General features: G+C 44.0%; 1 protein-coding gene across 2 annotated transcripts in view; it reads left to right on the top strand.

The window, feature by feature from the left end:
* Positions 1-23,831, top strand: part of CNTNAP5 (contactin associated protein family member 5) — a 733,870-nt gene that overhangs the window by 387,669 nt on the left and 322,370 nt on the right. For both annotated transcript variants that reach the window (XM_045516101.2, XM_045516108.2), the window contains exon 8: positions 6,156-6,420. In XM_045516101.2, coding sequence (XP_045372057.2) covers positions 6,156-6,420 — 265 coding nt within the window. The remainder of the gene's footprint in view (positions 1-6,155; positions 6,421-23,831) is intronic.

Raw genomic sequence — 23,831 nt, 5'->3', positions numbered from 1 at the left:
CCGATCAGAAAACAGAAAAACAACTAGTCAAGAACAATGCCAGACACGGTCCCCGTGTTCCCACAGTGCCCTCTCCCATTGTTCTCCCAGCTATAGCAACAAAAACTAGGGACCTGAGGGAACAGATGATTCTCCAGGTAAACATTCATGATAAGAATCCAGTTCTGGCTACATCGAACAATTTCCCTTTCTTCTCAGTTCAAAGCAAGATGCTCTAGACCCAATTCCAAATGCATTTTTATGTAAAGCCTAGATACATATTAAAGAGTAGCTAATTATTAGAAGGCACTAAGAGAGGCATGATAAGTGTGTGGTAACCCACGTATGGATGTACGGATAAAGGGTTCAGTAACACAAACCACTGAGAACCCATGGAGAAGGCAGCGCCCTCCAGGATGGAGAGGGTCTGGAAAGGCATCCAGAAAGTGTCAGGAGGAAGTTCTACTCAGCCTTGGAGGGAGGGGGTGTGGAGGTGAGTGGAGAGCCTGAAGGAGCCCCTCCTGGGGGAGGGGGAAAGGCAGGGAGTGTGTTTAGGAAGCAGGGGTGCAAATTGATTGGCCAAATGGGCTTAAGGACTTCTGTTTGTAGTCAGTGTCTTTACACTGGAGTGGGAGGGGATGTCAACTGGTGGTCCAGGGCCAGCTCTGCTCTTTGCTATTTGAAGTCCCTGTGCAAGCGGAGAGTGTGGAAGCCACACACCCATCTCCCCAGCCCTTTCCTCTGCACACGACTTACTATCAGTGTTACCTGCAAAATGCCCATTTGCAGTCCTCTCTCTCCCCCTTCGCCGTTCCAGACAGAGCCCTCCACAAGCCCTTAACTGCTCTGGTCTACATCACTGCCATTGCTGCCTGGAGTGTGGTTCTTTCTTGCACACAACGCACACTCTACTCTCTCCAACGGCCCCCGAGGGATGCATCCGAAGTACAACATGATTGCATGTAGTCTCTGCATCCATTCTCCCTTCACCCACCCCATCCTCTTTTGCCCATAGAATCAAGTTGGAGCCCCTCGACATGGACTAAAGGCTTAGTGATGGTGGCCCTTCCTGCCCTCCCCTCTGCACCTCACGGCTGTCACGCTGGCCTTGGACCTGAAGTCAGCTGACCTTCTGCCAAGTCATTGAAAGTGCCGACCCCTTCCTGCCTCTGGCATTAGAAACTCCTTTCGTTCTCTGCTCAGATAACACATCTCACTCTCCAAGTAGTTACATCTGCTCTTCTGTAAAGTCTCAGTTCCAATGTCTCTTCCCTCAGGAAGCAGTTTGTAACCCTCCAGATGAGTACAGGTTTCTTCTGTGTAAGCCCTCGTGGACTGTGTCTTCAGAGCAATGAGTGACGTGGAGCTTTTTCTCTGCCCTCCAAAGGGAGGGCTTCCTGGAGGAGGAAGACTCAATGAAAAGAGCTTGTATCTTCCACTGACACAAATGTGGTTCTTGTCTTTCAAGACACTTACCAATCTTTGGAGCCCATCCCACTTCACAAGTCAGGGGACAGTAGAACCCCTGTTTATGGTACAAAGCAAAGTGGTTTTCCATAGATATGGGCAGTCTCTCTAAGATGGTCTGCGAATGGATCTTTCGGGTTTCAAAGTTCTATGCTTCATCCGTAGAAATCAAATACTTTGATTTCTGAGGAAAGAGGTGGGGTGGGAACTTCTGTGTTTTGAGGGCAGCAAAGACAAGGCCATGGTGGATCCCAGAGTAGGAAAGTAGACATTGTCTGGAATCCCCAAAGGACAAATGGCTTCTTAATCTTTGGCCCAGCACGTCTGGATACCTTGTCTGTTAGAGAAGAATAAATGTGTATAAACGCAAAAGCCCAGGGTGCAAAGAACTGCCATTTTGGGGACAAAGAGAGGCCCCCACTTGGAGGTACCAGCGACCTGTGCTCAGTGGAATCACCATCCAACCAAAACATGGCGGTGTTACCAGGAGAGGCACATCAGACACCATGGATTTAACCTCACGAATGTAGAGGGAGCTTCTTCTTGCACAAGGAAAGGCCTTGGAGGCCTTGTCATATACACAGGGGAAAGGACCATCGTGGTGATAGTGACCTCCTTTCAGTTTCATCCGTAGGGCCAGGGCGGGTTGATTTACCTTGAAGATTTGACCCCCATGGTACATTCCTGTATCGTGGCACACTCTGTACCAATTACAGTCAAAATGTACTTTGAGTGAGTAGAGAATGCAGAGGACCAGAATCGTATTTATGTGTATAACTTATAAACCCTTGTGCTTAGCACATTGTTTCACCACGTCTGAGACACCTTGAATGCATGTTGAAATTCCTAACAAATTAAATGTACAATAGAACAGAGAGTCTGCGGAACGGACCGTCCTTCTTGGCGGGGATGGGATGGAAGTTGAATTAAAGAGATTAAGTTGGTATACAGAATAGAACAGAGACTGTTGACTTTTTGTCACTGTTTTGATGCTATTCTAGAGTATGTTGTCTCGCATGCTTTTTCAAAATCATTTCTGGGGACACCCTCAGATGCTGTCCAGAGAAGGAATCTGAAGTCACAAATGGCGTCATTGACAGTGATTAAACAGTCCATGCTGATTTCAAAAGTCATCCTTTTTTTGTTTAGCTGATTTTTTTCTTTATCCCCATGAGGGTGGACTGGGGTGAGTATCGAAGCTTCTCGACATGGTGGTGTTTCTGCCAGCAGTGGTGAACGTTAGCAGGGAAGTGCTCTGAAAACAGAGAAGTTTGGGACAGTTCCAGCAGCTGTATGAGGGCAAGAACAAGAGAGAACAGTGTGCAGGGAATGTGGTGGTGGTGGGGGCATGGCTTGCAGTGACCCAGAGAAACTGCCTACAGACAGAGTCTGTGTCCCAGTTCATTCTGAGTTCTCCTGCTCCCAGTAGAGCAGTGTTGATCTCCAACCATGGCTTTACCTTAACCAGTGAGAATCCCTGAGGCATTGATTTGAAGTTCTTGCCTGCCACCAGAATCTTGCCAGGAACACTTCAGTGTCCTGGGAGTGCCCCTCAAGGGATTCTGAGTTCCCTTGCCTGTTTCACAAATACAGGGACCCATTAGACATTAGCCAGTCTGAGGAAGGGAGCCCCCGGACCTCTCATCAGATGTGAGTGAACTGATCAAACAAAGGGAGAATCTCAGTTACTCTAAACCCACTGTCCCGAGGACCACCTTCCATAACCATCAAGCTGTAGGACACTTGGGAAATGGCATGATGGATAAAACTGGGCTTTTGAATCTCTTGGGGAGGGCATTTTATAAGCTCCTTTGTTTCTGTCTTTGGCCCCATCACTGCTTCCCAACCGTTCGTTCCCTCTTCTACAGAGCCTCAAACATTGGGTGCTGCTTTGCTCTGGCAAATTGCGACCAGAGGAGGTGATACTGACTTCAGGAAAAGAAAAGAAGAAGCTAAGTTACGCTATTTCCCACCTTCCCCTGGGAAGCATTTGTGATTTAGCTTTGTTTAAAAGATTAAGCCCTCGGGCAGGGTACAGCTTAGCGGTAGAGCGCGTGCTTAGCATGCACAAGGTCCTGGGTTCAATCCCCAGTGCCTCCATTAAACATAAAAAGTAAGTAAATAAACGTAACTATCTCCCCTCACCCAAAACAAACAAAAAACAAATACCACAGCCCTGCCTCCATTAACCTGTCATCAGTGGGGATAGTTCATCTTGGAAAAAAAAAACAACCAGAAATCAAAATAATAAAAATTAAAAGAGCAATGGGATAGCAAAAGCAAGTTGATGGATTTTTTTATATATATATAATAGTGTACTCACTCAGAGGCGGAAGGTCTCAGAGACCACATCTTCCATGTCTGATGAGCATAGGTTTGCCCCCCATCGTCATGGCTAAGGAGGGTTATGACTTTGATTGAACTGCTTAACTTCTCCAGACCCAGTCTGTGCATTCTCTAAATGGCTGCAGTTCCATTGTGCGGAATACATGAGACATGTATGTAAGCACTTAGCCTCACGCTGGGCCCCCTGGGGCATATAAACTGTGGGCAGTTACTTGACGGATATTGAGGGTCTTGCCCTTTGACACATTAATTAACTTCTGGGGATCTAGCCTAAAGCGAAGAAAACATCTAAACCAGGACAACGCGTGATTAATGCAAGCAGATGCTTGTAGCAGTGTACTTGCTGAGTGAATCATTAAAAATGTACCATCGGTGGATGTTTGTTTGGAGACTAATATTTGTTTTCAGAAATGTACAACTAGCCCAAATAAACATCACTGTGATTTAGGGATGTGTATCTGGACTATGAGGTTCTCTGAGCTGAATGGTTAACCTGCTCTAGCGTGAGTGGCTGTACTAGGTTATCGAACCCCACTACCTGGCCACCTTAGTGGAATGTCGAATTCATACAGCCAGGCAAGCCTGGGAGGTGCCCTTTGCAGACTCTCTGTCTTTTTTGCACAAGTAGTGCTGGCTATGGGAGTGTCTCTACAAGGCGGAGCATAGCATCATTCGGTGGCTGTGGACAGATTTAGAGGAAACATGATGTGCCTCTTGTTGCTACATTCAAATTCGTTCTGCTTGCCACACAACAGGCAAATCAATCGGGAGATGAGGTGTTGGGCAAGGAATAACAACTTTATTGAGAAAGCCAGCAGATCGAGAAGATGGGGACTCATGTCCTGGATGACCACCTTCCCCAAGTCAAATTCAGGCTCCTTTTATACTAAAAAGGGGGAGGGGTGTGGTTGGTTGTTGCAAACTTCTTGGTGCCAGAATCTTTTGTTCCTGCAGCTCCACATAGGTCAGGTCATGATATTCCCGTAAATCTTCAACAAGACAAACGTTACTCTCTGTTCTACAACTTTTTATCTCTGTATGAATGGAAAAGTGTTACACCCTTTAAAGGTCAGAGCCTTGAGAATGGGCTCTCCTGTCTATTTCAGGCTCTAGGCAACTTTCTTTTACAAAAGGTGCAGAACCAGCATGACTGAGCCCAGGAAACAGAGCACAGGTTAGCACCAAAGGAACAGATCTCATATGGAGTTGGGGTTTTTTCTTCCCTACTACACTATGACTATTTAGAGGAGAATATTGTGTTAAAGCTCGCTGCATTGTTGTGAAGATTAGTTCAGCACCTAAAAGAAACAAATGGTAGGGGTGAAAAACAAGATGTCATTGGCTATAAAAATTCCCAATGGCTTTCATAATGTAACACCAATTTTAATCTGTAAGGTCTTCCAGGACTTCTCCTTTTCATCTGGTAAGAGGGACTCCAGCACTCAGCTGAGATGGGCACATAGATACAGTTCTTTATTTTCCTGTAACTTCCTGGATGCAGACTCTTACTCTAATCATCCTGGATTCGTTTCCTCTCACTTATCAAAAAACAGTCTTCTTAACTCTAGTCTATGCCCACTTACTACTCCCTGTCTAATCCTCTCATGCAAACCCCTTCTCCCTGTGCTACTGAAAATATTCTCTTTTTTCTTATTGACGTATTGTAGTCAGTTACAATGTGTCAATTCTGGTGTGCAGTGTAATGTTTCAGTCATCCATATACATACATATCATTGTCTTCATACTCTTTTTCATTATAGGCTAAAAACACTCTTAATAAATTAAAAATCTAGCCAATGTCACTTTATTGCTTCTAACGTTGAACGATAACTTTAGCAAAAGCTTAAAGGGCTTTTAATCTCTGCCTCCCTTCATTTTCTCTGCCGCACCTCCTTCATGGTCTCTGGTCCTCTCTGCCCCACTTTATGTTCAGAAATGACTAATTCCCCAGAGATGTCATTTTGCTAATTTCGCCACCAAGCTTTTGTGTGTGCATCTCTCTCTGTCAGAGGTATCCTCGTGCTTGGCACCTAGTTGACTTGCAGTCCATACTGATTCACTGAATGAATGTCATGATTTTCATCTCTGGTTCTCTAGAAACGTCTGCCGCTTCCCATCCCCCCACCCCTCCCGAGGTCTTTGGTGACCTCTTTGCAGACAGCCCTGCAATCTGTAAAACTGGAATGGAAAACAATCTTGTGGGTGTTTCCGAACCAAGCAGGCATACCTTTCCCTTTAAGATCTTGCAGCTGAATGGAGAATGATCCTGAAATTAAGGTCAGCTCCAGGTGGCTGTTTCTATCAACTGTCAGATTGCAGAATAAAAAATGGCTTTCATGTACTTGATGTTTATTGTTTTCCAGGGCAACGTCACTTTCTCCTGCGCCGAGCCACAAATTGTTCCTGTCACGTTCCTCAGCTCCACCAGCAGTTATTTGCTGCTGCCCGGCACCCCCCAGATCGACGGGCTCTCAGTGAGTTTCCAGTTTCGAACGTGGAACCACGATGGTCTCCTTCTGTCCACGGAGCTGTCTGAGGGCTCAGGGACCCTGCTCCTGAGCCTGGAGGGTGGGACCCTGAGACTCGTGATTCAGAAAGTGACAGAGCGCGCGGCCGAGATCCTCACAGGTATCGTCTGCTGAAAACCTCTAGGTCGGGGTCTTGCTCTGAGATTCCGACCAAAACATACAGACCCTGGGGATGCGGGATTGGCACAAATTCACCCTAAGTGTGGAGAAGCAACATTTTTCTTTTCTTATGCGGAAAACCCCGAATTCAGATTTAGCTTGGTAACCTTTGACACGTCCCCTAATTTCCTTGCCCCTCAACAGTCTCATCTGAGAAATGGGGATAAGAATTCCTGTCTAACACCATTTAGCATAATGTAGACCACTTACAGAGCTCTTTTTTAGGTCTCCACCGACACAGCATGTGTTATGTGGCATCCCTGCCATGCTCATTCAAGAAAAATACTATTTTCCACTCTCTAGATGAAGAGTCATGGAGTCTGAATAACTTCCAAAATCACATGGTGATAGATAATTTCATCCTGAACCTGTCTGACTTCAAAGTGTCTAGTTTCTTTGCACCCCACACTCCCATAGGACTTTGTTTTTTACAGCCACTGAATTCCATTTCAAGTAAACATTAGTGAGTCTTTTAAAATATTTTAAAAATATATTTTAAGATATTAAGTAAATACTATTACCTCTGGCATCAGGGTGTGGCAAAACTTTAAAAACAGGTCCTCGGAAAGCTGAAGTCTGGAAAACGCTCACTTTTATAACAATATGGTATAAGTGCTATTGTAGCAATAAGAGACAAATCTGGGCACTTTCTCTGGTCCTTCTAACTGCTGCCCCTTCAACACACAGCAGTGGAATCGTCTCCCTCCTTTTTCACGTGTTACCCGACTGCGGTCTCCTGTCCCTCCAGAAGCAGCAAGCTCTCTTAGTCCACAAGCACTTACTGAGGTCAGAGCACGTGCCAGACATTGGATCTGGGGCAAAGTCACGCTGCTCGGTCAAGAAATCTGAGAAGCCGTCCTCATTCTATAGTCTGAGTCAGATCCCCCTCCGTGGTGCACACTGGGCCGATGCCCATCCTGGATTACACGACACTGCGTCTTTCTTTAATTCAATTGTCTTTTTCTCCCACTGGGCTGGGAGTTTTGTTATTCAGATAAATTAGAGAAAAGTAAGTTAAATAGTAAATGATGTGACTTAATAGTCAAGATCAGGTCAGACATTGGGAGAGCCTGAAATGTCAATGAGTGGGGAAAAAAACCCCATTGGACGCCTGGAAATAACAGAAGGGCCTGGGTCTGGGGGTCCAGACAGACAGGTTCAAAAGGCACCTCTTCCCCTTACTGCTCTGTAGCCATAGGTCTCGTATGTAAATGGGAGTGTATTAGTTTTCTATAGCTACATAACAAATTATACCAAAATGTAGATGTTGAAAACAACATTTATGATGTCTCAGTTTCTAAGATTCATAAATCCAGGGGCCCCTTGACTAGGTGAATCTGGCTCAATCAACTTGTTGGCCGGGGCTCCGGGCATCTCAAGGTTTAACTGGGGCTAAATCTGCTGCTGGGCTCACGCACATGGCTGTTGGCCCACCTCAGAGATCCATGTCCAAGCTTATCCCCATGGCCTCTCCAAAAGGCTGCCTCTGACTTACCCCAGAGTGAGTGACCCCAGAGGGAGTGAGAGAGAATGCCCAGGACAAAAGCCACAGTCTTGTGTAATCTCATACCGGAAGTGGCTTGCCATCTCTTTGACCATATTCTGTTCGCTAGAAGCAAGTGACTCAGTCTAGCCCTTGCTCAAGCCCCTGGGATCATCCAAGGTCTTGGGTGCTAGGACTCAGGGATCATTGTGGGCATCTACCTACAATGCAAAATGAGAAAGCATTCTTCCATCATAAGACTGTGGTGGCTATTAAATGAGAGAGTGTCTCTAAACTCTTGAGCACAGCGTTGAGATGTTATTTAGCAAGTCTCTTTTTCTTTCATACTGACTCCAGACCAATGGCTAAAAAGGGCCTTGCTTTACAGAGTCATAAAAGCTGAGTGAATGTGTGTAGTCCTGGGACTTCTATAAAATGTATAAGATTTCTGGTCATGGAGGGGAGTTAATCACTTGGAAACATAACATTTTTCGTGTGCAGAGTTATGAAAATTAAACCTCGAGCCTCCTTATTTGAACAAGAAAAATGTGAGCTGGCACTGGGCTGTTTCTCTCTAATCGATGAGATGTTTGAGCACAGAGACATGTAGGCCTCAGGTCAGAGATGCAGTTTTAATACAGGACAGGCCCCAGTGGCACTTTGCTCTAAAAACATCCAGGTGCTACCTGTGTTATTAAGCATATGTCAGTCCATTAAAATGTGTTTATGGCTGAGAGAGAGGCTGCTAAGAGCTGCTGCATTACCCAGCTGTGGAAGGAGAGGAAATTATCAATTATTTCAGACATGTTTCTCAAAAATTCAAACAGGTAAATAAAGTTTTTTAAAATGTTCTGATGTCTGTCTCAGAAAACCCTTTCTGGAGTGTCTCCCTGAGAAGGATTTCCTGAATTTTGGAAAATCTGAACTTTTTTTTTTTGAACTTTTTAAATTGTTCTTTAAAATGGATCAAGGCTTTGTGTCTACTGAGATTTTTCTACCTCAGGGGAAAAAGGGCAGGAGAACAAACAAACAAACAAACAACAAATCAAACAAGAACAGTTTTCCCTTACATTATTAATATTTTTTAAAGTATTTATTTTTAAATTTTTTCCTGGTGTACAGCATGTTTTAATCATACATATATATATATATATATATATATATATATATATGCATTCCTTTTCATATTTTTTTATTATAGACTATTACAAGGCATTGAATAGAGTTCCCTGTGCTTTATAGTAGGACCTTGTTGTTTATCTCTTTTATATATAGTAGTTTGTATCTGCCAATTGCAAACTCCCAATTTATCCTTTCCTCTGCCCTTACATTCTGACATTCCTGGGGAAACTTGTTTTCTAAGACTTGAGATCATATTGGCTTTATAAGATATGAAAATCCCATATGAGAATAGAAATTAATTACTACTGTGCAACAATTTTTGAGGGTCATTGGGGCTCCTCTTGACAGATGGAACCTCATGGAGAATAACAAATAGCACTACATTTTGTTAATTGAAGACAGAATCCAGATATTTAAATATTTACTTGTGTTTCTAATGTCCAGGGTCTAAAAGAGAAGGTGGCCCCCCCCAGAAAGTGTATCACATAGATACCTTGCACATTCACTCATGTTCCCAGAGTTCTGTACAGTGTAGCTTTTAGGGGGGATCATTTTGTGTATGTTGCATTGGAGATCAGGAAGAGAAGTACAAAGTAAATCATCTTCAAAATAGAAGGCCTTTGAATTTAGTTGTTCCAAGGGATGACATTTCCAGAAGGTGAAGAACAACAGTGCAATCCCAACCTTGCATATTTCTTTATTTTCTATGTTTGTCATCTCTGCGAAAAGCCTCGCACGGGTGGAAACAAGGAAGACTCAGGGTGTCATTTCACTGTCAGTGGCATGACAGTTGGATCAACAGTCACCATGCAACTCTTGTAGGCCAGGCATGATGTGAGGGCCTTGTCATATAATACTACAAACACAAAAATTAAACAAAAACCCCTGACACTTATGAAGTGGTTATTATTTCACCAGCATGCAAAAGAGGTCATTGAGAGTCAGAAATTAAGTTAAGGGGATGGAGATGGTGTTCAACGTCAGGCCTTTGCATTCCCAAGTCCACAGTCTCTACACTGTCTCTCACTGCCATTCATATCCATCTGTTACATTGTCTCTTGTTTTAAACAACCAAAATGTAAAGAAACTGCTTGAGATGAAAGAACAAACGTACAATAGGCTACTAAGGAAAATAGGTATATTAGAGTCTAAAGTTGGGTTTTCCCAAAACATTTAACCTTATGGCCCTATCAATAGATGGATCGGGGGGCTAGGAGGGGTTGACATGATGGTGACTCCATTGTCTTCATAGATTTTTCTGTACTTTACCTAATGCCATCTTTTTAATATTATAGAGTAAATTATGCAAATCCATATATTAACACACAAATATCCATTGGCTATAAGTGACATACTGTTCTCAGACCTTTTTAAATGCTCAGTGTCAATTCCTCAGTCAGATTATCACTAAGTACCAAGGTTGGAAGTGACTTGATATACTGGCAGAAGTTGGTCTACTTCCTGAGACTTTGCTGTGTTTTGCACAGCTTTCCCATTCTGGTCACTCCTGTGCCCTGAACCCCACCTGGAAAACAGAGGTCTACATAGGAACAAAGAGAACACCTTCCAGGGGCCCTGCTGCCCAGTGAGCCTGGCCATTTCTCTTTTCAGGAATCAGAACAGCTGTATATGCAAATCTTAAATAAATGAACAGACATCTGGCTTTCCTCCTTGGTAAATCTCAGACCCTAGCTCTTCATCTCTTGTCCTGAGGAAACATGTGTCTTGGGACCACTCTGTCCCTTATTGCTGAACAGTCAATGCTATGTTCTATTTTTTTGTTAATTTCTTTAAATTGACATATAGGTGATTTACAATGTTGTGTGAGTTTCAAGTGTACAGCAAAGTGACTTAGTTATATGTATCTTTTTTAGAAATCTATTCTTTTCTTTTTCAGGTTCTTTTCCATTATAGGTTATTATAAGATATTGAATGTAGTTCCCTGTGCTATATAGTAGGTCCTTGTTCATCCATTTTATTTATAGTAGTGTATATCTGTTAGTCCCAAACTCCTAATTTATCTCTCCCCCTCTCCCTCTTTGGTAACCATGAGTTTGTTTTCTATGTCTGAATCTGTTTCTGTTTTGTAAATAAGTTCATATATATATATTTTTTAGATTCTTTATATAAGTGATTACATGATATTAAGATATTATAAGATTATAGATTCCACATATAAGATATTATATGATATTTGTCTTTCTCTGTCTGACTTACTTCAATTAATATGACAATCTCCAGGTCCAATCATGTTGCTGCAAATAGCATTACTTCATTCTTTTTTTATGGATGAGTAGTACTCCACTGTATCCACGTTCTACTTTTTAATGGGGGAAGTGGCTGCTATTTTAAAAGGCCCTTAAACAAGTGCTTGGAATGGAGATAGTTATTGTCTAAACCAGTCTGGATTACTAAGGAAACAGGAAATTTCATAAAAGTAAAGGAGCCCACCCGGCTCATTCCTGTGGCCATCAACACAGAGGGTTTTGACTTTCATGTGAAACATGAAGCAATCTGAAGAAAGAGTAGGCACCACTATAATTATTGTGAAATGAATGTGACATTTCAATGTTATTTTTATTTTTCTGATGGGTAGATGCTGGGAATGAGGATAGGAAGAAAGATCTGGGGGCTTCAGTCACGAAAATTTGAAGTCTGTTTTTCCCTGCTCTAGTGCCTCCCAAAATGTCAAGTGTCCACTCAAAAACCAGTCTGGGCAAAGAGCTTGAACTCAGGCTATAGCCCAGGGCTCCTGCCTAGCCCTGTTCTGCACAGATGCGGAGTGTGAGTGAGTTGTGTTCTGTTAGACCTTTGTCTTTCGTAGCTAAAAGAGAACATCAGTCTAGAATGACTAACGTCCCTTCTGAACTTCTATATGGGTTCTTGAAGAAAAACTGTAGGCCAACCCTGTCCCTTATTATCTTCAACCCCAGAGCCTTCTTTTGAAAACAGGGTAGGTGACCTTAGTTAGATGTACTCAGGGCCAACTCCCTTCCATAGGTCATTTCTCAGTTCCCAAAATTGCGGTGCATTTTGTGGAGTAAGAATGGCAAACTTAGCTTCTTTCATACAATGGTTTTTGTGAATGAGATGCTTGGATGTTCCAGAAAGATCCTTCATGTTACCTTCAGGGATCCGTATAGAGTTAGGTACCAAGGATCCTAATCTCAGAAGCTGTGTGCTTGGTTTTTATTTGTAGCCTTCTGTAAATCATACTAGAGTACTGTGTTTGTGTGTGTGTGTGTGTGTGTGTGTGTGTGTGTGTTTGTTGGTAAGGGAATTAATCAGAATATTTAGGACCTTGTTATTGTATAGCACAGGGAACTATGTTCAATATCTTGTAATTACCTGTACTAAAAAAGAATATGAAAATGATATGTACGTATAACTGAATCACCATGCTCTACACCAGAAATTAACACAACATTGTAAAAAAAAAAAAAGTGTATATAGGACCTTGAAGCGTTGTTAAGAAGAGCAGGTGTAATTATTGGAGCTATTTCACATGGAGAGAACAAAACAGAACCATGATAAGGGTCACTGTACTGTGGGACAGGTTTTGTCACAGATGAGAGTTTCTGAGTGTTTATGTCACTGCAGAAAATAGAACCAGCACCAGTAAAGCCACATGGCAAAGAGGCCACTTTTGGTTTTTCATTAGAGAATATTCTGTCCAGAGCATTCTAGCCTCACAGTATGCTGCTTTGATATCACTAGAGGCATCAAATCCAGAGTAGAATTTTCCGCATCGAGGAAGGAGTCTCAGCACAACCGAGCAGAACTCAGAAGATAAAAGAGGAAGTCTTCAGCTGGCGAAATCTCAGCCTGGCAGCCAGGACCTGCTAAATGATGCTGAGCTAGGAAGACAGAAAGTTAAAGCCAGTCACCAGGCACAGAACAGAATTCCTGGGTTAAAGGAAACATGACCAACAAACACCCAGAGGTCAACCACATACCCTGGAAGGGCTTTTAGTCACGGCAAATGGCTTACTGAAGGGGTCACTCCAACTCATTCCATTTCATTCCTAGGTATAAGCAGCAGTGTTCATCAGAGGTCCTTACCACCTTGCATGTTCCCAATATTTCTATAGTTTCTTGAGTACTAAGAATTAGAGGGCAATCTAGAATTACTAATTCCACAATCCGTTCTAACCAGTCATTAATTTTCTAGATGTCATAGACTGCTGTGACCGACTTGTTCTTTTTCTAGCTGAAGATAGGTTGAAATTCTAGTGACATACCCTTAAATAAGCAGCCATAATGGATGTTAGTTGATGATTTCACATTGGCTCGCTCTGCATTAAATAAATCCCCCTAGAGCTAAGGGCGACCCTATCTCACTTGTTTTTCCAGAATTCATCTCAATTGATATTTTCTCAAGAAACCTTCCCAAAGCAGACCAGCGGCCCCATGATCTAGTCTTGTGGCTCTTTTCCTTTGTTGCGTTGGCCATAAGCATGTGTATAAATGCATTTATTCATTTGTTAGAGCTGCCACAACAAAATGCCACAGCTGAGGCGACCGAACAGAAACTTCCTTTCTCAGAGTTCTTGAGGTTAGAAGTTGAAGATATCAGATGGCAGGGCTGTCTCCTGAGGGCCTCTCTCTTGGCTTGTAGATGGCCACCTTCTCCCTGTGTTTCCACACGGCCTTCACTGTGTGCTGGTCTGTGTTCTCATGTCCTCTTCTTGAAAGGACACCCACCATATTGGATATGGGTCTCCTCACGTAACCTTAGTTACATCCTTAAGGGTTCTATTTCTAAATACAGACTCGTTCTCAGGCACTGGGCAGTTAGGACTTCAACATACGGATTCAAGGGCACAATTCAGCCCATAAGAATGTGTATTAATTGCATGTCTACATAATGGGTTGTTCACTGCTACTCTCACCCTGAGGACATGAGGACTCTTGGGAATGAGAATACTGTCAGCCTTTCTCACCACTATTTTCCGAAGGCTGGTCTAACCCTTGCTCATAACAAGCCCTCAGTAATTATTATAACCCCTCACTGTATGTATAAACAGGTGTCCAAATAAATGAACTTGTAGAATCGACCCCACCCAACATCTCTGAAGGGTAGCATTTTCACAGTGAAAGAGGAGTTAATAGTGATTTTTAAACAAACATTCATGTTACAACAATTCTATGCTGCAGAATGCATCAAACCCAGGAATGAGCTCTACTCAGGGGAAGAACTAATTAGATAAAGGACAGTGGAGCTCCTAGAGGTAGGGAGATGGTTGGGGGAGCGGTGTCCTGAAGGATAAAAGTGCTCACCCTATTAATACTGTGGCCAGATGGTTTTAGTCTGCAGCCCTGCAATTAACAGTGCTGCTCCCCTAACACAGCCATTTTTCATAACATCCATTTGTAACTCACCGCCATCTGCACATCAGGTAGACATGATGACTCTGTGAACCCCATCCTCTGCTTCAATTAAGTTGTCATGAATGCCTCTGTGCTTTAACTAAGATAACGTTGATGAGAAAATCCCACTAGCAAGGGCAAACGAGTAGACACCCACAGGGCTATCACTGTCACCACAGACTCTCTGGCTGAGCACAGAGTTCAAGTTTCAGAAGAGAGTAATGTGATGAGATGTCCCATGTCACAGGAAACCGAGAAAGGTAATTGCCTGAGCGTCAAGGTACCAAGCAAAGGTTGGGAATGTCTACCCAAAGAATGATCTCATAGGCATCTGTAGATTTTTCAGGCCTGTGTAATGATAATGGAAACATTTTATTTCTTGGCTTACTTATTCTCCAAATCACTCCAAAGAGAAACAGAGGGAGCCAGATTTGTTTTCCAGGAAAATAGTCTGATCGTCAAAACCGCTATCATCCCCTTTGAGCTTTCAGATTTTCTACTTTAATAAGTCTTTCCTAGAATTCACTTTGCTCCCTCTCCCCATCTAATTCAGGAAGCTTTTGAAGTGTCTCCTCTGTGCTGGTGCTGTACTCAAGCCTGAGGATGGAGGCATTGCCCTCCAAAAGCTCACAGGCACTGCTGGAAGGGATGGTACTGATGCTGATAATACAGTAGGCAGATGTTCAGGATACTGGGGGAGCACAGAGGAGAAACACCAGGAGGGGTGAGAAAGGGAGGTTTCCTACAGATGAGAACAACACAGCTTGGTTTTGAAAAATGAATAGAATTCAGTCAAACGAAGAAGGAGGGGAAGGATACTCCAATCTAGGAGAGAAATGAAAGGAGATTGAGAAGTGGAAGACTCCATAGGTGACTTCGGGTGCCTGGGTCACAGGGAGCAAAGGTGGACAGATACAAGACGAAGCAGAATCTTGGTCAGGGACACCAAGGTTTGGGCTGTCTCCTAAAGGTGACGGCGGAATGTCTGTCTCTGAAACTGACTTTAAATTTTATCATGTAGATATTGGAGCCAAGCATGCAAGTCTTTACTAGGGAAACACCTTAAGCATCAATTGTGGACTCGTCACGTTTTATATCTGACCCTAGGGTACGGTAAACGCAGCCGTGTCCCTTTCATATGCTGACCGAGGGTTCTGAGGATCCAGGTTATCTTGACATATGAGCCAGGCTTTACCAACTAGGAAAAGTTTAACCTGTGATTTATGGTCCACGTGCCAGAGAGGACCCTGCTGCTGGCACTTGGCAGTGGAGATCCAGCCTGTCTGATGCTCAGTCAATCAAGGAGCATTTGGGAGAGGGCAGAGTGGTGCCCTGTTGAGGCTGAGAGGGACACCGAAACATGACACGGGCTCTGACCCTTGGGAACTTTGAATCTCACTGGGGCATAATGCTTACACGGAGGAACTGTTAAGTTAACTCATAGTACAAGGTGGTAAATATCATGATCTCAGTGAATAGATTAGACTGTGGATATTATAAGAATTTGAAAGGAGAAATTTCTATGTGCTGATTTCTTCAAGGAAAGCCTGCTTTATTTATTTCCAGGTTTATTAATTTATTTCTTCAGTCATTCAGTTCTTTCGGTGTGTCTTGTACTGTGCTAGGTGACTGTGGTAGAAAGTCCAAAAATTGGGTGCTTCCTGTCCCTGCAGTTAAGGAGAGGAAGTCTTTCGACAGACAAAAACTGGGCATTGGAGGATGTGGAGGTGAATTTGGACAGAAAGATAACTGGGAGGGCAACACGCAGGTGGAGTGGAGTCTGAATGTGAGGGCACCAATTAGCTAAGTGCTTTACTGGGAGCATAATGAATACACTAGCCTTGCCAGAGGAGGGGATTTGTGTAGGAATATTGGGAAATCAGATTGCAGGACAGATGGAGAGTTGATTACAGAGGCAGAGATTTTCAAGATAAGCAGTCTGAGTTTCATTCTCTGGGCTCCATGACCCATAGGAGGGGTACTTGCTGTTCAGTGGGTCATAACCTTGCTCTTTAGATCGTTAACTAGCAATGTGTCCTTTACCAGAAAGAGGTCGGAGGCTGGGAAAAGGGAGACCATCACACAAAGTGTACTCCCAGGTAGGGGGTGCAGTCAAAGTAAGAGAGGAGTTTTTAAGACATACATGAATTCAAACCACCCAGTGTAGGGAAGGGTTCATAGAATTTGACCATTGATGGGTAAATGGAATCTAGGAAAAACTCAGGACCTGAATTGTGGCAAGATGGTACTAATAATTGCAAGATGTTCTTCTGTGATGTGACTGACATTTTAAGACAGCCTTATTCAATTATTTATCTATTCCCCACTTTGTTCTCTCAAAAATTGAAACTACCTTTGAACTATTAAGTAAAGGTTAGTATGAAAGGATATGGAAAAACAGCTGAATTGGTTTTTCTAGGGAAGACAGAGCCTAGAAACTTCCAAGTCCAGCCAGGCAATTGTGTCTCTATTTTACAGATGAGGAAGCAGGTGGAGGGAGATTAAGAAATCTGTCTAAATTGCTAGACATTATAAGTGGCAGGGCCTTGAGCAAGGGTAACGGGCAAATAAAGGCATTGAGGACACATGTAACAAGTTATTTCTGGGGTTGGAAATAGGGTCTTGGGGACCCTGCTCTGGCCTGGGCTGTAGCTCTGTGTGTCCCTGTGTCACTGTGTGACTGATGCTTAAAGATTTGAGGACAGCCACTCAGTTTCAAAGTTTCTGTCTTCAGACCCTAAAGGAAGACGCTGAAATAAGATAAAGGCTGAAATGCAAAGGTCTGTTAGGAATTTGAGAATGAGAGAAAAAGAGAAAGTGAGAGAGAGAGAGAAAGAGAGGGAGAGACAGAGAGAGGGAGGGCGAGAGAGAGACAGTGCTTGCTTTCTGAGGCTCTGCAACCTCCAAATTATTCCTTTAATCCCGTGGTTCTCAAGCAAAAGAAATTCTACGTTCCCACCAACCTCAGCTTCCCATTCCCCCAGTCCCATGCAGGGGACTTCTGGCAATGGCAGGTGATGTTTTTTGCTGGGGGTGGGGGCATCTGGTAAGTCAGGGATGCCACTCAATGTCCTACACAAGAAGTATTTCCAAGTCCAGATTCTTTCTGCTCTCTGCATGACAGTCCAATAAGTTAGGAGACCAGGTGTTGGGCAAGGAATGACAACTTTATTCAGGAAGCCAGCAGGCCAAGAAAATGGGGGACTCATGTCCTGGAGATCCATCTTCTCCAGGTCAGAATTTAGGCTCCTTTTATACTAAACAGGGAGGGCGTATGGTTGGTTGCAAACTTCTTGGTGTATGAATTCTTTGTTTTTGGAATCCTTTGTTCTTGCAGCTGTCCACGTGGGTCAGGTCATGGTGTCCCTGTAAAACTCCAACAAGACAAGTGTTATTCTCTGTTCTGCAACTTTTTATCTCAATATGAATGGGAAAGTGTTACACCCTTAAAGGTCAGAGCCTTGAGAATGGGCTCTCCTGTCTATTTCAGGCTCTAGGCGACATCCTTTTACAAAAGGTGTAGAACCAGCATGACTGAGCACAGGAGACAGAGCACAGGGTTAGAGCCAAAGGAACAGATCTAATATGGAGTCAGGTTTGTTCTTCCCTAGCACAGAAGGAAAGCACAGGACACCACACTCCCGACAAAGGATTATCCAGACCAAAAGATCCAGTGCTGGTGTTGAGAAAATCTCCTTTAAGGGGAAACCTCACCCCTATTAAAATTTTTTAGGTCTTCAGAATACTGCTTACCTGCTTTGAGTTTCAGTGTCATCAAATGTGAACTGTAAATAGTTGGGAAGTTTCCACTACAAAACAGTATTTAAAAAAAAAAAGACATTGCTGTTTATCTGTTTTATATATAGTAGTTTGTATCTGCTAAGTCCAAACTCCTAATTTATCCCTGCCCCCTCCTTTCCCCACAAGGTCCTACTGTAGCCCAGGGAACTACATTCAATATCTTGTAATAACCTATAGTGAAAAAGAATATGAAAAATAATATATAACTTAATCACTGTGCTATTCACCAGAAACTAACGTAACATTGTAAATCAACTATAGTTCAATTAAAAAAAATTTAAAAACACATTAGATGCTTGGTTAATGATATTTACTAGAAAAATAAGATCAAAGCCATAAAAGTCAGCTAGAATTCCAGGGTCAGACCAAACTAGACGTTCTGATGAAACAAAAGTTGAATTGCACTTCAATTCTTCTCAGAAGCTAAAAGTTCCCTAAAAGACAGGGTCAAAGCTTGGACTCAGGATTGTCGAAGGGGAAGGTGCCTTGAGAGAAGAGAGCCTGATGCAGCCACTTTGAAGACACTTTAGCAGCTCCTTAAAAGGTGAAATCTGGAGTTACCATACGACCCTGAAGTTCTGCCCCTGGGTGCATGGCTAAGAGACTGGGAAACATAGATCCACGCAGACATTCATACATAAATGTTCAGAGTTGTGTTGTTCTTAGCGGCCCCAGTGCAGAAGCAGCCCAGATGCCCATCAGCTGGCAAGAGTGTAAACAAGATGTGCATCCACGCAAAGGAGCACCGCCCAGCCGCACAGATGTACTGATGCAAGCTGTCACCTGGGATGAGCCTTGAGAACATTGTGCTAAGCGGAAGAATTTGGGCACAAAAGGCAACATAACGTATGATTTCGTTGATACGAAATCTCCAGAACAGGCAGATCCGTGCAGACAGAAAATAGATTAGTGGTTGGCTCTGGATGGAGGTGGGATTTGAGGAGACTGGGGACCGATGGCTACATGTCACAGCACTTCTGTTGGAGGCTACAAAATGTTTTAAAATGAACTGTGATGGCTGCCCAAGTCTGTGACTATACTCAAAAGCATTGAATTGTGTGTTTTTACATAGATGGATTGGACGGTATGTGAAGTTTCTCTCTGTAAAGCTGTTTAAAAAATAGAAATGAATAAAAGTAAAGTTGAAGTCAACAGTAAAAGAGAGCACTTAGCAGAGGTGATTGGCTATCAGAGCAGCTCCTCGAGCAGCGCATGGCTAGTTTGGAAGCATGGAGAGCAGGAGGAACTTGGTCTGGGTGCCGGACATCGCACTTTGAATTCTGGCTCTGCCTCTGAGTGGCCATTTGATCCCGGCAGCGGCTCCAACGTTCTGGTTTAGCATCAATACCACAAGGACCCAAAAACGTGGCCACCAGGACTATTGGGAGAATTAGGAATTAAAAAAGTGCCTGGCACCTGGCAGATATTCCATCCTGGTCGCATGCATTCTGAGCTATTTTTACAGTTGGGCTGGGTTTCAAATTTCATGTCCAAGTTCAGTTGCAGGGTTGAAAAGTGTCTTTTTTTTTCCCCATGAGAAAACATTTTAAGCTTTAGTTTGGTTCCTGAGCGAGTGCAGAGCAGTTTACTTAACCCTGTCTGTAAAAGACCTTTCATACTGATGCATAGGCTGAATTCTGGGACCAGGGAGCAGCCACTTTAAACAATGGGGCCTAAGAAGTAGAAAAGAATGAAAAGTTTTCCTATCCTTTATCTCAGCCTAAACATTATGCTAGTTTAAAAAAAATATAAAAGTTAAACGTTTACTTTTTAAAGACTTTGAGAATTCTAGTACTTTGTATAAGAAAAAAAAATCTATGTTTCTGTCCTTCGACATCATGCCAGTATTTTCTCTTTGTTGTCATTTTTAACCAAATGGGAATCATACTACGTGCAGTATTTTTCGCTGAACAGGATATGACTAACATTCTTGGCATTATGCTTTTTAATGATTGCATTATATTCCATATTACTGAATACATAGTATCTGATGTAGCCAAACTATTCTTACTGGAAATATTTGGGAGCTGTGGATTTTTATATTATAAATTATATTACATTATATATATTATATTATATGTATTATATATATATATATTATAAATTTAAATTATAAATCATGATATTACAAACTCCCTTTACCATAAACCTTGACTGCAGCTCTGTTACTGTTTTAGGATTCATTCTTCAGAATAAAAATTATGGAGGTAGTTTTAGGGGTTTAGATGTTTATTGGTATATTCTCTTCCAGCAAGAACGTACAAAACTTTGAAATTGCCTGGTTCCCTCTAGATCCACAAACATGGAGTATAATTGAGTTTTATTCTTTGCTGGTCTGGGGAAGCCAAATATTATTTCACATCACATTAAAGTTCAGGAGTTTTATGTGTGTCCTCACCCAACAAACTTCCCAGAACCCAAGTCTCACCTTTTAAGCCTCAGCTTTTAAATCACATGAGGGCTGAGCACCCCAACGTGGGCCTAAATATCTTGCTCTTTGACCCCAAAAGGCTTTTCCCCATCAAAGTAACGCTTTCCTGTTCTCTCTCCTTGAAAACTTCTATTTTTTCAAGAGCTAATTATCTCGGAGAGATTTTTGGAGGAAAGCAACCTCATAAAATTGATTTTGCCTAGTTTGTGAATAATGAATAGCACTTAAACCTGTACCTTTAAAAGAGCCACCTTAAAAACTAAACCTTGAAGAATCTCCAGGGGTGTTATTTTGGGTCCATTAACCAAATGAAGGGAAAAGAGAGGCCAGGTAGAAGCCGGGTTTTAGAGGGCAACCTGCGGCCCCTTGGCTTGCCTGGAATCTATGTCTGGGTTGGTCAGCTCCTCTGAGCTGTCCTGTTTTCCCTAACTGCTTTCCCTCCTCCCCCGAAACCTCCCGTGGAGTAGTTCCCGCCCCAGGCCACACAGCTGAGTCTCTGGGGATCTTTGATGCCCCAAGACCTGGGGCCGCCTGCAGAAGTCTGCTTTAATTAACCGGGCATGGGGCCCAGGGACCTGCCTTTTCCGAAGCTCCCCAGGTGATCTCTGTGTGGTCAGCGTCCAGAACTCCTGTTCTAATGATTCTTTTCTACAAGCTGAGACTTCACACAGGCTCCCCGTGCAGGGACCAGGGACCTTGTGGAAGAAATCAAAAGCCATCAGATCCAAAGGAAAGAAAGCAGACTGAAAAGGAAAAAAGAAGGGAAAAAGAAAACAAACAACCCAGCAAGCAAATCCTTACTAGGGGATGATTTTCAAGACAGAAACGTGGATTCTGACGTGGGAAGGGATTGGGACCCCCAAGTCAGGACACACCAGCTCGTGCTCCAGCTCCCATCCCCACTCCCACCCCCTATAACCAAGCAGACCTCTTCCCCAGGCCGGTGTAGCTTGCCCGATGCCTCGATGGTGTATCTAACCAGACTTCATGCTCCCTGTGGCCTCCATGTGTTCCTTCTTCCCTGTGGATACCTAGCTGGGCTCTTAGGGGCTAGTTTTTCACCCTCTGTGTTGAACTAGTTCCTGACTCCCTTCCAGCTTCTTCTATAGTTTATCTGCAAAGGCAGTCTCATTTATTATGCAGAAGTATTTAAATTTGTATGCAAATGAAGGCAAAAGGACCGGAGACCTACAGCTGGCTGTGCCCCCCAGTGCCCCTGGCAGAAGTCAAATGTTTATCATCAGGAAACACCTGACAAGAGTTTCTACCTCATTAGCAGAACCCCTATCGTTGGGCCCCAAACCCTGGCCTTTGGGAGGAAGTGGGGCCTCCAGGCTGAGCGGCCCCTGGTCTCCCTCTCCAGCCCAAGCAGATGTTCAGGGTTGCTGCAAACACTGGCCGCGAGGAGCTGGCTGCAAAGGCGGGAGGGGCCCTTGCATCTGGGCTGTTCTGAACAGATGGGGCAGGCTGCCCCACTGCAAGGCAGGTTTGCACCTTCCCGGGGCAGCCTCTCCAGCACTTGAGGGCTCAATTCTGAGAAGCCTGCAGACGCTGCTCTGATTTTGCAAGCTTCCCTCCCTCCCGGGAGGGGTTTCTGGGCACTGCCGCAGGCGGCGCTCCCAAATCTGAGCTCCTTACCTCCGGAAATAGCTCTTAATCCAGCCCTCAGTCTTCATTCTCACTGCACCTCATCACCCTGTCCCCTGGGGTCTGTGCAAGTAAGATGCACCCGGGTTCTGCTGGGAGCCTTGACTCCCCCCGCCCCCCCCCCGGTCCCTTATGCGACACCAGCACCTTGGCATGTGCACCTCCCGCCTGCTGCTCCCACACCAAGATCCCTCGTGGACTTTAGACCCTAAAGCAGCGATTTACATTCCTCACTGCCTGTTACATCATCCAGGGGGCTTTTAAAATAGGCAGATGCTAGGAACCCATCCCCAGAGATTCTAATCCAATGGGCTCATGCTGTCCAAAGTCCTGTGTCCAAGGACATTGTGGAAACGCCGTGCTTAGCCTCATATGCGAGGCCCCTGGGTGACCAGACCCCCTTCCCACATGCCTCCGGCTTCTCACCCCAGACCTTTGCTTCTCTGTACAGGCTCCCTGTTCCCTGGAATTCTTGATAATCAGGGCACGCCTACTCAGTCTTAAGCTTCCCTAAATTGTCACCGCCTCGCCTGTGGAAGACTTTTCCAGATCCTTATGTGGAATCAGGCCCCTTCTCTTCTCTGTACTCACATCACTGCTTCGCCCAGATTTGCAAGTGGGATTGTTGTTTGCTGGCTTCTCTGTCTAAGCCTGAAATTCTCAGAAGATAGTGTTTTGATCTGCTTTGCGTATGTCTCTTGCGTGTAATAGGGAAGACCCCGGGATAGAGCACATACGGTGTTCACACCCACGCTCCCAAACACTGGGGGCCCTTTGTCATTGCTGTTCTGGCCGTTTGTTCTGGGTAACACTGCTGTCTCCTTGAGATGCGCCGTGTACTGTGCTGCAGGCGCCGCTCTGTTAACTGGTGTAATTCTCACCGTAGCCTGTGAGAGTGATCATTCTCCCCATTTTGCAGGGGAGGAAGCTGAGGCAAGGAGCAAAGGAAGGTACCTCGACACATAGCAGAGCAGAGTGAACGTCTGCTGGGTGAAGAAATGCATGGCTCTCTGTGCTCTTGGTACAAACCAGTCTTTGTGACCGGACTGGTTGATACAACCACATTTCCTTCCGTAAGCGCTTTGCACAGACCGAGCCTTGATCAATGATAAACGTTTTGTAGGAAATAGTTGAAACCCTCATGACTTATTCCCAATGCACTTCCCTTAACAAGGTAGGTCAGCGGGGTAGTGGGCACCGAAGACATCTGGGGCCAAAGAACAAGAGAGAAATTAGCTTTTAATAAACACCCACTACGGCCCGAACTGCCCCGAGGAACTTCCTGTTTGATCTCCGTTGATCCCTTTAGCAATGACACAGTGAGAACGATGGTATTTACAGATGATGCAATCAGAACTCAGCGCAGGTGGGTAACTCAGCTAAGGGAAAAGGTTGGAACCGAACCAGTCTGTCACCTCCCTCCAACAGGAGACGCCTCTGCCTAGCATGTCCTTGGAATCTAGCTTTCCTCATCTACGTTCGCTTTTACAAATAGCTT

Source organism: Camelus bactrianus, chromosome 5 (genome assembly GCF_048773025.1).
Source record: "Camelus bactrianus isolate YW-2024 breed Bactrian camel chromosome 5, ASM4877302v1, whole genome shotgun sequence".
Taxonomy (NCBI): domain Eukaryota; kingdom Metazoa; phylum Chordata; class Mammalia; order Artiodactyla; family Camelidae; genus Camelus; species Camelus bactrianus.
Note: the sequence above shows the minus strand (reverse complement) of the source record. Positions and strands in the feature narration are given on the sequence as shown.